At 44.8% G+C, this 18,135-nt stretch overlaps 1 protein-coding gene across 6 annotated transcripts in view; it reads right to left on the reverse strand.

Moving 5' to 3' along the window:
• chd9 (chromodomain helicase DNA binding protein 9) overlaps positions 1-18,135 on the reverse strand; it is a 162,600-nt gene that overhangs the window by 108,952 nt on the left and 35,513 nt on the right. For 5 of the 6 annotated variants that reach the window (XM_080428485.1, XM_080428483.1, XM_080428484.1 and 2 more), the window contains one exon: positions 7,070-7,524. In XM_080428485.1, the coding sequence (XP_080284611.1) occupies positions 7,070-7,524 (455 nt within the window). Of the gene's footprint in view, positions 1-7,069; positions 7,525-10,291; positions 10,478-18,135 lie in introns of those variants that run through there. The other variant, XM_080428486.1, reaches the window with a different exon arrangement.

The following is an 18,135-nucleotide window of genomic DNA, read 5'->3' on the forward strand; positions in this document are numbered from 1 at the left end:
TCGCATTCCTAAGCCAATAATTTGATGACTGGCAGAGTATCCGGTAGGAGACTCAAAGAGTCTCCATTGAGTCTCCTACAGGATATTCTGCCGGTCATCAAATTATTGGTTCAGGAATGCGACAAAAACAAAAAACTCCATGAATTCAAGGCTTCATGGGGTGAGTAATCGATAGAAAATAAGTAAACTGTCCCTTTAAACAGAACATGTACACACACACACACACACACACACACACACACACACACACACACACACACACACACACACACACACACACACACACACACACACACACACACACACACACACACACACACACACACACACACACACACACACACACACACACACACACACGAGCCAGGAATAATGACTGTGGTGGAAGGTTAGCGCCTCTGCAGCGGCTACGCATTAATATTTCATGGAGTAAAACCCTGGGCGGCACGCACGCTCTCATAACGTACACACAGGTCTCTCTCCTCCAGCCTGAAATCCTCTCCCCAGAGTAACATGAACCTGTGGTGCCTCCGTCGTGCCTTCCACTTTGGCACGCAACAGCGCATGATCCGTCACTGATCACCCACTGATCAAGAGACGTGTGTAAAAATAAGCCATACAAAGAAACGGGCCATCTCCCAGCATGCAAGAGAGACACCTGGCCTGTCTGCGAAACGTATCGTTGCAGTCGGACAGAAACCTCCTATCTCCATTTTAACTCTTTGCTGGTTTTTTTCTCGTAAATCATACTAGAGCATCACACAAAAGCATCAAAAGTAGCAGATCGATCTACAAGCTAGGGTCTTGGAGAAGCTTGTAGATCTGCTACTTTTGCCGTTTTTGAATTTTAATCCTGAAAAGTAACAGTTTTGGACATAATGAGGTTTCCACCCGACAGCGACGATATCTAATATCGTATGCCACAATGATAGTTTTAACAAAAAGGTCGTTAGATGTCACTTCGTTTGCCACAACGTGGTGTAGTTTTACATCAAGAGCACCGTGGCTAATTATGATGAATGCCTGGTGAGAGACCAATCACAGCAGTTCTTGGTCCTTCAGACATTCAGACACGTGGCGAGAAAAAGACTATATGTCTTTGTGGGCTTATACTGTCTTTGTGGGCTTATACTGTCTTTGTGGGCTTATAGATCTGCTATTTTTTTAACTTGAAAATGTGCGCAAATCTTTGAATATATATTGTTTAGAGCGAACATTTGTCAAATATTTAGTTCCAGGGACCTCCAGAAGCAAAGACTTGAGTTACAAATGTTCGCTTTAAAAAAACATATATTCAAAGATTTGCACAAAATGTTCAAAAATAGCAGATCTATAAGCTCATAGCGAGGCACTCGGTGCTGCGCTATGAGCTTGTATATCTGCTATTTTTGAATAGCCACAAGTATAAAATAAAGCTTATAGCTCAAATCTAAAACGACACAGATGCGTTTCCGGTCTTAATGGCTTAAGTGTTTAGTCTTGAACAGACTGCTGAACAGAGGAATGGAGATGTGAAATGAAATAATTTTCTTCCCAACATCACTGAGGCACAAAATTATAAACACATGGCAGATTATTGCAATATTTCATTGTTTTTCTCCAAGTGCAAACAAAAAAAAAGAAAGAAATTATCTCTGTACTGCATGATAATTTGTGTGCAAATATATGTAAATGATGTTGTATCATTGAGCCCTAACTCTACAGTAAATGAGATATTTGGCGTACTTAAATCACACATGCAAGGAACTTCACAGGGTCCTCTCTACGTTCTCACAGTATCGATGACAAAAATAAGATTAAGTAATCTAAGGACCGTAAGTAATATCTCTTTACAACAGCCTGTCTATGATCCAACTCAGATCCCCACTTATACTTAACAGGATTTAGACTTTTTTTTTCAGCTACAGACTAAGGCAGTCAAAAAAAATCGTTCCCCCCCCCCATACCAATTAGAGAGATGAAACATCCTTCTATGAGTAAAAAAAAAAGGCTATCAAATAGATTTTTGCCTATGATTGGTGCAGTGGGACTAGATGTTTGCCCTTAATACATTCTCTGATGTACAGTAGTTAATATAGAATTGAACTGATCTTTAAGAACAAGATTCTTAACAAGAATAATGTTTGCAACCTTAAATTGATCAGAGAAACAAAGGCTGACAGGCACAACATCCCCTAAAACTGCACAAATTTGACAGGTTACTTTGACCCCAAAAAATGTTTAATCCATTCCAGGCATCAGAAAGAACATTTTGTTCTTAGTTTTAATTACATCGGACTTAAAGTAAGTTTGTTTTTATTTATTTTTTACTTTTGTGACCTTTGACCTTGACCCAATTTCCCCAATTTTGTTTATTAGGTAATCAAGGGACTGTTGCCTATCTTTCCTGAAAGTTCCATGTCATTCTGTGCAGATGTTGCCTGTAAAGTTGCTAACAAATAGAGCGGGGGGGGGGGGGTGTAGGGTGTAATAACATCATTCAATCTAGTTTAGAAAATGTCAGGCAGGCACATTACCTTTGCTGCTGTACTAAATTAAGCCTCATCTTTGCGGAATGAGAGTGAGTTTGCCTGTCTGTGGAGCTCCCTCTGAGGTGAGGTGATGACTGACCTCATTTATGTCACAATGCTCTATCCGTGGGCACTTCATCACTGACTAACTTTACCTCTCGAAAGCGTTTGCGGCCCACCCATCTGACCATTTAACACGGCGCCATGTGCATTTTCAGCGCATGTTTATTTTAATGATGAATCGATCAATCGATCGATCGATTGTGTTCCGGCTTGGATCAGTGGAACTAACGTAGTATACTTTAAGTTCATATTTATCAGGGTTCAAGGTCTTTCAACCCATTAAAACATTTGTGTCATTTTAGATTTCTTTAAAGCGATAATTTTTAACTCAAATATTTGCTTCTGGGGTCCCTGAAACTAAATATTTTGAGATGGGGGTCCATAGCCAAATACATATCATTTTGGGGGTCCTTGACAGGAAAAAGTTGAGCACCAATGATATAGCAACATTATATTTTTATATTCATGTTACAATCACGTACAATCTATGCAGGTACTACTTTTTCTTATTTTTTTAAACCCACCACACCCACAGTAAAGTGCTGAAGGTGTGTATTAAATCTTCAGTTCATTTTTTGTATAATAATCAAGTAGTATCATGTGATGACTTATTATTAAAATCACAGATCTACCTTGAAAACCCTCCCACACACATACAGGTAAAACTAGCCAATACGCTTTATTGTGTTGTTAGTAGACATGTCATAAAATCAACAAGCCATCTGTTTCAGTCAATCTGATCTGCATCGCTATTTGGCATTTGTACATGTATACGTGTATGTCCTTGTAACAACAAACCTGCAGTAATAAGCTATTGTTAATGCAACTGTAAACAGACCACCAGAGCTATCATTAGATCTACACAGGTCTTAACGTGTTTAAATAGTAACTTCACAACTAGAACATTGGGCGAAAACTACATAAACAAAAAAAAACTAAATCAAATAAGGAAAAAAAGGGGGGTAAAGGCCAATACAGTTTTCTGTGCAGTTCTAGCAGTCCATTGGCTGAGTGGACTGAATTAGTTCGATGTTTCAAAATGGTTGGAATGCATGACGTAATGAGGCTTATGAAAAGGGCCATTGAAACAATAGTAGGCCCGATAGGCCAGGCTATGCTGGCTGCTGCTGCTTAGCCTGCTTTCACTCTCTTCCCTCATGTGGGCCAACTTTTGTTATAAGCCATACAAAATAGGTTAGACAGCTCAAAATGTAAATAGTGACACGAGAATTAAGTAATCCAATTAATCAGTTCCTCGTCTGCATTACAGGACATAGCCTATTTAATATAGCAGAAATGTATCCAGGGCTGGATTGTTCTCGGCACTTGTGCTCCCCCCCCCCCCCCTACTTCCCATTGACAGACACGATCTCCCCTGGGAACTTCCCAATACAACCACATCATTCTACTGTTAGCCACTGAACAGCTCCCCTGCAGCTACTGGGAGGGTTAAGTGTCTTTACCCAAGAACATCTCAAAGGTATTTCTTCAAGCAAGGGAAGGTAGTTTCTCAATCTGAACTGCCTCTGTTTCAGTGGTGTAAAGTAACTAAGTACATGTACTCAAGTACTGTACTTAAGTACAATGTTGAGGTATTTTGTACTTTACTGGAGTATTTACAATTTTCAATACTTTTACTCCACTACATCTCAGAGGCAAATACTATACTTTAACTCCACTACAATTATTTGAAAACTTTAGTTACTAGTTACTTTGCAGATATGAATTATTATATTATAAAACACACATTAACCACTTTAGCCTTATTTTATACATAGGGTATTTCAAAATAGCAGATCTACAAGCTCACAACGTGTCGCATCGCGACGCGTTGTGAGCTTGATCTGCTCATTTCAAACATTTTAGTACTTTTACTTTTGGTACTTTAAGTATATTTCCATGCCAATACTTTTGTACTTTTACTCAAGTAACATTTTGAACACATGCCTTTTACTTGTAACAGAGCAGTTCTACATTGTGGTATTGCTACAGTACTTTTACTTAAGTAAAATATCTGAGTTCTTCTTCCACAACTGCTCTGTTTTCCCCCGAACCAGCCCTGGGATTCGACCTCTCGGTCAAAAGCCCAGTTCTAATATGTCTCCCTCCCAGATGACAAAACGTAGCGAAATGTGTAATGCAGTGGGGAAAGAAATGGACCTGGGCCCGTATTGATTACAATAAGTCAGGGTAATAATGCTGATCAAACATCAGTTTGGTCCAACAGACCATAATTAATGGGATGATCAAAGGAGACCGGCACAATGATCCTAACAGGTCAACACTCCTCTGAGGAGCTAATTATAATATGAGCAACAATGTCAAGAAAATCTATTTATTATTTAAGTCCTTCATGCATCCAGCTGCCCTCATTATACCAGCAAATGCAGCTAATTCTATATCAAATGTTGTAGATGAGAGTAAGACCTGAAATGGAGTAGATGGAGTGATTTGTAAAATGTATTGGAGAATGGCGGAAACACAATTTGTGTTTCTGAACAAGGTGGTCGTCTGGTAATCAAAAGGTCACCGGTTCATCTCCCAGCCCCGGTCTGTTTGTTGAAGTATCCTTGAGCAAGACACTTAATTCCTAACTGCTCAAATAAATAGAAGAAAAAATGCTGCTTTCTTGTTTTTCTGCGTTTTTGGCGAGAAGAAGCTATATTCAACAGCCAATAACTAAAGAACGGAGGGTCGCGCGGACACGCTTTTTTTTTCTCCGATGGAAGCAGAGACACTCCTCCGTCTTTTGCGACACTCTGTGACGATCGTCCTGGAGCGAAATACTCTGTGGCTCTTGAAAGGTTAGTACAAATGCTCAAAAACGCTGGCAAGGTCGGCTATAGACGATGTTTTACTCTGGCAGTTAATGAGTTAAGAGGTGGAGCAACAGTGCAGCAGCAGTGATGCAGTCTGCACCATGTGTATGTGCTGCAATGGCTACAGCAGGTGTTCCTAATGTGATTAAACCAAACTGTCAGAGTTGTCACGTGCATCGTGTCTAAAACCAAAGCAGGGTGACTGGCGGGCTGCTAATAGCTTGACCAGTTTAGTGCCCATGCCAACTCATGACTTGTGTTTTATGTCAGCAGCAACTCTCTGCTCTTTTGTTCCCCGTCTTCCTCTGCTGTACCTGTACCGTCCAACATGGACGTCTTTAGAAAAAGGATATCCCACATTAACCACATGAACCCCACTAGCGTCCCTAGTATGTCATCATAATAGGCAAACGTTCGATTAAAATAGAAAGCCTTCCAGGCAAAAATAGCAGATATACAAGCTCTTCGAGCTGTAGATGCGGTCTTTGGTGTCTTTGGTAAAGAGTTTTAATGTAGAGGGGGTTAAGGAGGCGACCATGGATAGACCACCTCCCCCGGGTGATGCCCGGTCAAAGAAGCATATAGGGTTTAATGGGTTAAAGCAGGGGTTGTGATGCCGTCTTAATGATCAGGTAGTCAATGGAGGCGTCATCATTGTGACACATGTCGCCTCAGCCCTCACACCTCTCCAGCACCACCGTAACTTTCACATCATCACATGCACACACACGTTAAAGCCCAAAACCATTATGTGCTAGAGTTATTTCCCTATACCACTGGGTTCATAGTCATTAATCAGTAAAATAAACAGCCAGCCAGCCAGGCGACATTTGCCGATCACTGTCGAGTTCTCCTCGGGCAGAGCTGGTTGGAATAAGGAATGGGCTTCTCGCGGATTCATGTCTGGGATTCAGCTGCATCAAGGCTTGCTGACATTATCCAAACATTGCTCCCCGCCTTCAGCCGCCAGCCCCTCGCCCCCACCCACCCTCTACAGTCCTCAGGTCTGTATCAGCTGATATTTTATTAGCTCGTGCTGGGTGTGGTTTGCAGTACAGCCCAGCGTTAACCAGGGGGATGGGAAGCGGATTATCTATACATCAGTGAGTGTTACATGCCTCAACCCTGCAGGCTACCAGTCCGCAACGACCAATAGCTTGTGTGTGCGGCGAGCTAAATGCAGCCTTTGTTTTGCTCCTCCCCTGTCTGTGCTGACTACCGAGGCTGGGTTTATTGTTATAGCGTGCTGTAAATTCAATTGAACTTTGAGCTGCCATCTTGGCAACTGCCAGTTCCCAGATAGAAAACGACAGCAGTTATCCTAGTTATTGTTGCACCGAGAAGAGAGAAAAACAACAACAGGAGGCCAGAGCACTGACCTAATCCACCACTGCTTTATAATTACCAAATGCAAAGGAAACAGAAAATGTAGGGACAGAATGTACAGCCTATTCCTGCTGGTCATATGGCTTAATAGGGAGAGCATGGCACTAACAGCAAGAAAACATCCACTAATGGCTGATTAATACTTAGTTGTGCACAGGTGTCGCACACCAAAAATAGCCCATCTACAAGCCCACAATGCGTCGCAGCGTGTGCCAAACAAAAAGTGGACACATGCCGGTCAAAACAGAGTATCAGGATGGTCAGCGAGCTCTGAGAGCGACTAGTACATACCCGATCTTGGCCTTCTGCTTGGGCTTGGAGGACGCCACGATGCGGGCCTTCTTGCAGGCCTTCACCTTGGGCCGGCCCTTGCCGCTGTTCTCCCTGTGCGCGCGCTCGCGGCGCGTCTTGTGCTGGGAGGACGAGGAGCTGGGGAAGCTCTCGGGGCTCATGACCCGCGGGATGTTCTTCTCGCCGCGCTGCCGCGCCTTGGCGATGGCCTCCGAGATGATGCGGTTGGCCTTCTCCTGCTTGTCCTCCGTCATCACCTCCATCTGCTGCTGCTGCTGCTGCGCGTGGGGCGGCCGCCGGGGCGCCCGCTTCTCCGACAACGAGCTGTAGGAGGACGACGACGAAGAAGACGACGAGGAGGAGGAAGAGGACGACGACGATGACGACGTGCTGCTCTTCATCGGCGTGCTGAGCACCGGCGCCTGGCTGCCGGGACCATTAGCGTTCTTCCGAGGCTGAGAGGGAGAGAGAGAAGAAGAAATGGGTTTGAATGTGCATTCTATAATTAGTTTCTTAATTGTACTTTGCAGCATGGGCCCCCTCCCCCCACTGCAAATGAAGCGCTAAATAAAGAAAGATGAGAATGATTCATATCATGGCAATTTTGATGGACTCTACAGTTTAAAATGAGGGAGATGTGTTTGTCTGTGGTCTATACAGTAACTAGACATGCACGCACAGACACAGCCACAGACACACACACACGTGCACACACACACAAAGCTGAACGAGGCGCAAGTGTAAAAGTCCATGTTGTGGTGAAGTCGACCTAGCTCATCGCAGCGGTGGTGTGGTTGATTGAAATAGTGTTTTTCTCACATACTGTAGGAGAAAGAGGAAAATAACCCATACAGCTTGCTTTCTTCCCTGAGGCCTGAACTGAAACCTATTTAGAACATACACACACACATACACAGGCTTTTACAGTTAATCAAGCAGTTGCCGTGTGGCATCCTCTGGGCCGCATTCAGCCTACACGTACATTTCCTCACAGTCACTTTCAGCTTAGCCTGGCCTGGCCCTAAATCACCTTCCACAGGGAGCCGTGATTTGTTCTTTTCTTTAAAAATTACAATTAAAAAAGCCAATCCCGTTCCACCGTGTTACTGTGCGTCTCTCAAAACCCCAGTGCTCATCATACGCATGTTTCATAGCGCACAGCCTTGCGGTGACATGGGAAGAGAACGCTATAAAAAGGAACGAACAAGAAGACTTTGCTGCTCTGAGCTTAGCATAGGCTATTTCTTAGCCACATAGCTATAGGCTAATCGACGAGTTACACAAGCAAAACCTTATGTTGTTCCCTTGACAGGAAATGAGGATGAGATGACGTTTCGTTGGATGACAAGGTGGGTGATGGAACAAAACGAGAAGCAGAACCAAAACAATGGAGAAAAAAAAGCACACACCGTTACTAACACTTCCTAGAGGAGAACGCACAACAACACCATTCAGCTGTGTTGCACATCACCTTTTACCCTCTCTCTCCAACAAGAGATGTAGAAATGCTCTGCAAAACCAACAACAACATGTAGCCAGCGGTGTCCCCTGCCTCAATCACACACACACACACACACACACACACACACATACTCTTTCTCTAAAGGGGCTGGGCTCTCCCTCTCCATTCACCCTGACCCCTGTCAAATTCCAGCACAGGCACTGAGAACAGTGTTTCCTCTAGACAGTTTGTTGCGGTGGGGTTGAAGAAAAGGCCTCTGAAACCAGTACGGAGGAGATCATGTGACACCCCAAAGCTCTACGGGGGAAGCTACTAACTCAAATGAAATCCCTTTGGTTGCAGCCATACGTACAGAGAACACAAGCCGGAGCCGGAGCCCGGGCTCACGTCAACTTCAACAGCCAGCCAGCCCGACAGACATAAATAATCCAACCTTGTTGCCTGCTACGTGATAATATGTGAATAATACATGGCGGGACTGCGGCGGTTATTCCTATACGAGTTGCCTTGTGGCGGGCCAGGAGCCCAGGGAGAAGAGAGAGCCCATATACAGACTAACCTAATAATAAAAAAAAGGGTTTTGTATCGTGTGCGCACGCTCAGGCGAGGCTGGCTGATCTTTCCCCCTCTCACGCTGTGAGCTAAATAAAGAGAATTATCTCGAAGCTTGCAACAAATAAAGTGGTGAGGCGGGGGTGGGGTGGGGGGGAGGTTGGAACTAGCAATTCATTTTTGAAGGAAGCAGAAGGGGGAGGGGGGGGACACAAGAGCTGCATTATGATTTTCACGTGCGCTGCTGCTGCTGCGGAGGCCATTAGGAAGGAAAATTATTGCTTCACGCTGGAATGTTCTCATTCAAGTTCAAGGTAAAAAAAGAAAAAAAGAAGGGGGTGGGGTGTGTGTGTGTGTGTGTGTGGGGGGGGGGTAATAGTGTAGAACATGAGGGAACATGAGAAAAGCGGTAACCATTAAAACAAGAATGAAGGCTCGTACGAAAAGTGAGAGAAGAGACGGACACACACACACACACACACACAGTCAACGAGAAAGAGAGAGAGAGAGAGTGTGTGAGGGAGAAGATAAAATGCACCAAAAGTGAGAGCACTGCAGCTGTTGTAATACATCTATAAATAACTGAAATTACAGGCTGCCAGCACTGCAGTGATTTCAATCTCTCTAGCAGCACGCAGTCCCATGAAAACGATGGGGACCATTACAGCAAAAAGAGAGCTATAGAAAGAGAGAGAGAGAGAACTCTGGGCCAGCTGGTTCTCTCTCTCTCACACACACACTCTCTCACACACACACCCCTCATACAGTGAACTCTCTAGTGACTGATAGAGTCAACACATGGGAGACCCACACCCACACCCACACAAAACAGCGTCCACATCAACAGTAGCACAGGACAGCCGGATACATAATGTGGCGTGAGAGTGAGCGAGCGAGTGAGGGACGGACGGATGGAGGTAGAGAACAGGCATGGAGTTACATGAATAGAGAGAAGAGATGGTGGGGGGTGGGGGGGGGGGGGGAGAGAACAGAAAAAAGCCAGGCAATCTAGAATGCCTACATAAGGCTCAGCTAAAGCAAATGGAAAGAAAAAAAAAACACATACACACAGCAATGAGTTCAAGATGGCGGCAGTGCAGCATGAGCCAGTAAGCAGAGGAGGGCTGTTCAGTTCCTGCCGGCCCCTCCCCCCCCCCCCCCCCTCTCCCTCTCCCTCTCCCTCCCTCCCTCCCTCCCGGCTCACTTACCCTTCCTCTTGGCCTCTTCACTGTAGACATGGTTGGTTTTTTTTTCCTTCCCTCTACTCCCCCTCTCTCTCTCTCCAACAGCCTAACAAAAGCCTTGCCCTTTCGCCGGCTTTTTTTTTCTCTTCTCTCTCTCTCCGTCTCCCTCCCTTGCCCGTTCACTCACTCTCCCTCGACGGGTTTATGTGGTGTGTGTCTCCCTCTTCTTCTTCTTCTTCTTCTGCTTCCGTCAAGCCTGCTGCGTGCCCCCCCCCTCCCTCCCTCCCCTCCTACTCCCTCCTCCTCCGTCCGTCCGTCCGTCCGTCCGTCCGTCCGTTGGGTCAGCAGCTCTCCTCGCGGTGGTGGAGGAACAAGGGGAAGCAGAAGTAGTGGCGCTAGTGGTAGTAGTAGAAGAAGAACTACAAGAAGAAGAGGAAAGAGAAGAAGTGTGCCTCCTGGGCCGTTTTGGTTGTCCTCCTCCTCCCCCAGCGGGCTGGGCTCTCAAGAGGAGCGCATGGGAGATCCTTCTTCTCTCGCGGGAGAGCCGTGGTGCTGTGGGTGGCAGTGGAGGAGGTGCGTCGTGGCAGTCCAGGAAGCTCTCATTCTGCCTCTGTTTCTGCCGCGCGCGTCGTTCCGTCTCCCGGCTCGCTCGCTCGCTCACTCGCGTGCGTTATGTGCGTGTCTCTGAGTGTGTGTGTGCATGTGTGTGTCAGATCTGCCGTCTCCTGCCTCCTCCTTTCTCCTCCCTACTCATTGATTCTCCCTCTCTCTCTCCACCGGCGATTGTGTGTTCTCTCTCCCTCTCTCTCTCTTTCCGCGTCTTCTCAGGCTCTCCCGCTCTCTTCTTTCCGTGTCTTTACGCTCTCCCTCCGTTCCTCTTCTCCTCCTCACCTCCTGGGATAAGGTAGGTTACTCCTTTGTATACAAAAGGCTTTTGTGTTGGCTCTCGCTTTGCTTGCTCGCTCAGTTGGTTGTTCTTTTTCTCCTTTTCTTCCCCCCCCCGCTTGTTATTTTTTTCCCCCTATTCCTCCTTTTCCTCTTTCTCTCTCTCTCTCTCTCTCTTTCTCTCTCTCTCTCGATCCCCTCCCCTCCCCTCTCCTCTCCTCTCCCTGGCTGGATGGGGCGTGTATGGCGAGTGAGAGGCTCCGGCAGGCAGGCAGAGCGGCGGAAAATGAAAGCACAAAGCAGCAAAATGCATCAGCATGAATATTAGAGATGTCGTTAAAACCCGGACTCGTTTTCCCTCTCTCTCTCGCTCGCTCGCTCACTCACTCGCTCGCTCACTCTCTCTCTCTCTCTTTAGCTCTTTGTAAGGAAGTAGGCCAGCAGATGGTGCTAGCAGTTATTACATTAACTTTTACAACTTAACCCCAAGAATACTGTATCTATATATATATAAGAGAGCAAGATTATCAACACATGGCTTGGGTTTCAGATAGGCTGCCGCCAACGTGCCTGAATATAACTATTTCTGCTTAATCATCTCGTAAAAAACAGCTAGATACTCTACAAAAAAAAAGATCTATTATGACAAATTTTGCGTCTGATTATGACCATTCTTGTGACCTACAAATGCCACTGCACAGCATGCCCCCTCCGAACCTCTGGCAATGTCATTCAAGCCAACACAGTGAGTGCTGCTGGCTGGGCAGTGAGTTCAGACACAATCTGACCACCCACCTTCCTGGAGGAACATTCTGCAAGTGGAGCTCTGGGGAAGGGCCGGAGGGGATGGGCCGGCGCTTCCTGCCTCCCCGCCCCGGGACAGAGAGAGACAGCCTATGAGGGGGCTCCTTAGAGCATGATGCAGTGGCCATGTGCACCGGCTGGCACATGGCGCTAAGACATACACAGACGCACATGGCTGGCGTGAGGCCAAACACAGGTCACTGTCAGGTCAGCGCAGGAACCCTTTGCATGCATTTTGACATGCACGCATGTTGTCCAAAAACCAACTGCGCCAAAAATAGGCATCGATTTTGCACGCGAGCACACACACCCATAGACCCGCACAAGAACCATCAGATTAAGAAGCAGATAATATTCTTTTCAGTGCCTTTCATTTATTTCAACAACAAAAAAACAAAAGCTGGTCCTCTGGGAGAAGACATGAAAGGGAAAAGCCATGTGGTATCTGTATAGCTGTAGGGAAATAGCCTAAGCTCAAAGACTGCATGAATTAAGGAAACAAGAGATGTCAATTTTCATTTTCTCCACAGGGGTCTTTAGGCACTTGACTTCCATTCATTTTTTAAAGCAGCGTGATTACTGCTTTACTGACGTTTTGTGCTCCTGATCAAAGCCACATCATGCGCCGTCTTCCGGACCCCTGGAGAGGAACGCAAAGCCTGAGTTATACTATTATAAGTTAGTTAAACGTGAGTGTCGCTCATCGAAAAGAACAAGATCTACAAGATCTACAAGCTCACAACGCGGCGCAGCGCGACTACATTTGGAAATGAGTGGGAGAGCGAGTGCCCACCACAGCAGGCTGGTCAAACCATGCCTTATCAGAGATGTATTATATAACGGGGGTTTCAAAACTGGCAACATAGTCTTTATTTTCAACCCTGTTAAAGTAAAACCCGCAGATTCAGCACCCAAAATAGCAATTCATACGCACAGAAATATAAATAAATTGTCTTATATCATTGTCCTCTATCACAGCTGTATATCTGTTACCATCACAAACATCCTACTCCTTTAATAAGGATATGAATAGGACTTTGAGCTACTTAAAAGTATGGTTGGTGAGTGAGTGAGTGAGTGAGTGAGTGTCCAAGGCAAGCTTAATATGGAATTAAAGTATTGCAGAAGAAAACATGTGGGCTCGACGATAACCTAAATACACGTGTACAACAAACCCATGTGTTTTGCTTATGCGGCCATAAATAAATGACTTTAGTGTGCGTGTGTGTGTGTGTGTGTGTGTGTGTGTGTGTGTGTGTGTGTGTGTGTGTGTGTGTGTGCATATACTATGTGATACAGGCCTTGGAGTTTGGACCCAAAAGGAGGAGGGGAGAGCCAAACGACAGATGCACTACATTTCTGCTGGGAACCCAACCAACACACAAAATAAAACCACTATTCCTGACAACACCCAAACCAAAGCTAAATTAACTATGTTGCAATTATCAATGGCATCTGTGCTGGTCCCTGAAATAAAGCAAAAATAAATTAAACTATTTCCAAAGCAGACTCTTACTGTCACCATGTTTTCCTGATCATCAGAACGCATAGAAACTGTGCATCTGACTTAACGCCAACATTCCTGTTCTTGCCAGGTAAAAGAAAAAAAAAATCTAAAAGAAGAAATCATCAATGCTGCAGAGAAACACGGATTGAATCCAGAACATGAGCACAGCAACAGGCAAACGGCCTTGTGATGCATGGAAAAGGTGCTCAGTAACAGGGAAGCCAAAAAAAAGAGTTTCAACAACACTCGATAAGACTTATCTGCCCACATAGCTCTGATGGAATAAATGTTCACTAATGCTGGAAATAGTGTGTGCACGCACGTGTGTGTGTGTGTGTGCGTGTGTGTGTGTGTGTGTGTGTGTGTGTGTGTGTGTGTGTGTGTGTGTGTGTGTGTGTGTGTGTGTGTGTGTGTGTGTGTGTGTGTGTGTGTGTGTGTGTGTGGGTGCATGTGGGTGTGTGCGTGCGTGAGTACGTGCGTGCCCCCCCAGAGCAAAGCGAGGGAGGGAAAAGAAGGAATAGTCAGCGTACACATGCTTGAGCAGTCACATGGCAAAAGAAGCTACAGCTCCCTGGCAACCCAACGGTTAATATGCAAACGAACTTGGCAGCTAAGAGGGGGCGCGGCTTCCCCTAAAGACAGGGGAGCGGAGGGGAGGGGAGGGGAGGGGAGGGGAGGGGAGAGGACGGGAGGGGAGGGGAGGGGAGAGGAGGGGAGGGGAGGGGAGGGGAGGCGGGGAGAGAGAGAGCTTTCGAGAGGAAGCCAGTGGGAGGGAAATAAAATGAAAAAGCTGGAGTTAAGGGAGGGTTTTGAGTGTGTGCGTCCATGCGCGCACATGTGCGTGCGTGTGTGCGTGCGTGTGTAGACAAAGGCACAGGTGTCAGTGCAACAGAAGTCCATTATTACCTCATCACAGGGCCTACATTAGTGGCCGGCGTGCTGGCTTGTTTTGCCTGCGTCCGCCCTGACAGACTGGCCACTGAAATGTACCATTAGGGAACACAAGAGGACAGGCTGAGAGCTGCAGACTGTACAGTACTGATGATGGGCTGGACGTGACATCATGGCCTGGATACCAATCACTGCTTTATAGTATAGAGCCCGACCCACAAAACGCTCTGGGGACCATATGGGTCATTCCCATTGGATGACATCGGCAATTATGCAGCCAAAGAGTCCTAATTTTCAACCACTTCAAAAATCTTCAAAAATAAAAGAATTGGCCGATCTAACAATACCCACAATGCATTCATGCATTGCCATGTGTTATCTTATAAGTATTTGTTAGCTAGTTCATTGTATAATTAAGTAGTTGTTTGTTAGTTCGTTGTATAATTATAGTTAAATGTTATTTTCAGATATTGAAATTAAATATATTTCATTTAAATGTTACTTGTGTTTATTTTTTATTTATAAGTTAAATGTAACAAGACTTATTTAGACAAATGCTAGGTTCGTTGTTTACCTGGTATCCTATAATGTCAATGTACAGATTATCATTTTGATAGTATATTGTTTAGGCTGATGCTAGGTTCTTGGTTTACTCGTGATCCTAGTTTACTGAGGCACTACACCGTCTCTCTGAATTTTATGCATGTGTAAACCTTGCTTATTTTAAGTCACTCTGGTTAGGAGCGTCTGCTAAATTGAAAATTGGTAATCAAATATTTTCCAATTAATTTCAAGATTTAAACAGTTTTCTTTTTCACCTGTCAGGCTCTACTTTTAACCATAATACATAAGAGGGAGTGCTACAGTATATTGAGATTATATAGGCATGGCCAAGGTTGCAGGTACAATGCCAAAGATTAACACCGTGGCATTGGCGGGGATGGAATCTGTGACCATTTGGTAACAGGACCGTGTGTGTAGCATTCATTAGGCTTCATGAAAGACAAAAAAAACCCACCCATGTTTAACTCCATTTTCAGATCAGCCTCGAACATTCTTAAAAAATAGCCGATTTACGAGCTTGTCGATCGGCTAGTTTCGGCGATGAGATTTTGTGTCGGGGGCAAAAAAGGAGTGGACCTAGTACAGAGCCCTGGGGGACTCTGGTCAACGAAGTGTATAGGGTTAACAGAGATCTTGAACACCCTTTCACATTATAGCAGCAGAAATGCTGGTGTGCAAGGTTGGGTAGGAGAAAGGAAAAAAAACAAGCCGCGCGAGTATGCAGTGATAAGTGATGCTGCAACCATACATTAAATAGTGTCATCTAATCCTGGTGCCAAATTAACCCATTAAGACCGGGAACGCATCTGTGTCATTTTAGATTTATTTGGCTATTCAAAAATAGCAGATATACAAGCTCAGTGCCGCGCTACGAGCTTGTAGATCTGCTATTTTTGAATAACATTTGTAACTCAAATCTTTGCTTCTGGGGGTCCCTGGAACAAAATATTTTGAGATGGGGCTCCGTGGCCAAATACGTATCATTTTGGGGGTCCTTGACATGAAAAAGTTTGAGAACCACTGACAGCAAACATAGGTTTTAAAAAAAAAACTGTTAGGATTTAGAAGACATTTTGTAGAATCGGTCTCAGGTCTTAATGGGTTAAAAAAAGAAATTCTACTCTTTGCTGTTCCGCAGAGGTCTGCGGTGCTGCAAAAAATGTCCTCTGCTAGGTGCGAGGTTGGGCATCTGTTTTTTTAACAGACATGGCATTTGACATGGCAGAGTCTGTCATGTCAAATGAAAACGTCCAAAGCGGGGAGCGCAGAGCTCCAACATGATGAGTGTAGTGTAGGGGGACTGCAGTATTACATGGACGTTAATTTAACACTTTTATAAAGGGAAGGTTGGCCTAAATAAAGGCACTTAAAAACAAGACGGCAGTACCGCAAGCCGCAGTGTTGTTGACCCACTTACTTACACACGCGGGTGACAAATTCTTAACTGCAACAGCCCCTAATAATAACCCTACAGACCCTCAACCTCCTCCTTAACCATAACCAACCACAGCCTCAACCTATGGCCTGGTTAATGAAATATAGATTACACTGTCAAGTCTACTGGAGGAAGGGAGAAAAAAAGGATTAGGCCAAGCTAATTAGGCCTGAGGCAGGCGGCCAATGTGAAGCTGGGCTTGGTGGTGTGTGTGTATGGCAAAAAGAGAGGCAATGCTGATAAATGAAACGGGATGCGCGGCACACAGCGATGCTTCCTCAACCAATTAAATACAGCATGAGGTAATAATGATCCTTTATGTGGGGACCAGACATAGAGGATCTGAGGCTCGGAGAACCGTGTCTCTCTCTAGAGAGAGGCTCCTCTGCTGAAAAGGCAGAGATGGGGGGGGGGGGATTATCCAACCTGACTTGGTCCAGCTGTACCACGGCCAGGCCTACAGCCTAGACCAGTGGTTCTCAACCTGTGGGTCGGGACCCCCAGGGGAGTCCCCAGATGATTATGGGGGGGGGGGGGGGTCCCCGGGTGACAGTGAGGTGAGAATTTAAGGACTTGTAAGACCTTTTTAATACCTAAAAAAGAAAGCAAAGAAAAAGACCATTACTGCATCAAAAGTAATCAACAAACTATACAATAAGAAATTGTCAAATATTGGCCAAATTGTCAAATAATATAAGAAAGAGACAATTTTTTTTTAAATAGCCAATCTACAAGCTCACAACGCCGTTGTAAGCTATTTTCACAATATTTATCTGTGGGAACTGAGTCAAACTAATGCCTCAACTCCTACATTCCAAGTGCTTATCACGGTGGGGGGGCCCCAGTTCAAATAAGATTATTTTGGGGGGTCCCCAGTTCAAATGTGATTATTTGGGGGGGTCACGGTCTGAAAAGGTTGAGACACAGTAAACTGCACTAGAGAGACAAGACAGGCGGGATGGTGGGAGGAGCTACTGTAAATGAGAAGGCAGCAGTTCACCATCAATAACATTACTCTTATAATAATAATAATAATAATACATTTTACACTTAACATTTGAAACAAATCCAAAAGTGCTAAATGGTATAAAAAGTAAAAAAAAAACAACATATATATAGTTTTGACAACGAGCTCAGAAGAGTTAAAAAGAGTTTTAAAACAGGCATCGAACCAGTGCATCTAGGCAAATGCCTTGTTAAAGGTAGGGTAAGTGATTTTCTTTGGTTAAAATAAGTGTTAAATAGCTCTATATTCTGATAGTACTCATTGCTATAGAGTGTTTGTTCAGTAAAAGGAGTCTCCTTGTCTCTCCAGCTCTTTATAAAACAGAAAATGCATTTTCGTTTCAGTTTCAGTTTCATTTCCAATTTTATCCAATCAGGATAGAGAACTCAATCAGGATATAGATTAAACAAGTGAAATTGGAAGTGATGACACTAAGAAATGAGCAGGCAAAATTGGAACTGGAACACTATAAAAATGAAGCTTAAAAATTGGTACTTTCTCCGGATTGGCTGAGATTTTGACACCTACCGGAAAATGGATTTTCTGTTTATTAAAGAGCTGGAGAGACGGGGAGACTCCTGTTACTGAACAAACACTCTATAGCAGTGTATATCAACCCTGGCAAACGTCCCAATTTTGGGCCGGGGCTACTGCTGAGGTGTGCCGCGCCGTTTGAAGAAGGTTTGAAAAAATATCATTTACAATAATAATAATCAGGCATGCAAACAGCCCCGAGGTGAAAAGGGTGACAAAATGCTGTTTTTTTTTTCGGGTCA

The sequence above is a fragment of the Gymnoscopelus braueri genome, assembly GCF_963280865.1.
Source record: "Gymnoscopelus braueri genome assembly, chromosome: 1".
In the NCBI taxonomy this organism is placed as follows: domain Eukaryota; kingdom Metazoa; phylum Chordata; class Actinopteri; order Myctophiformes; family Myctophidae; genus Gymnoscopelus; species Gymnoscopelus braueri.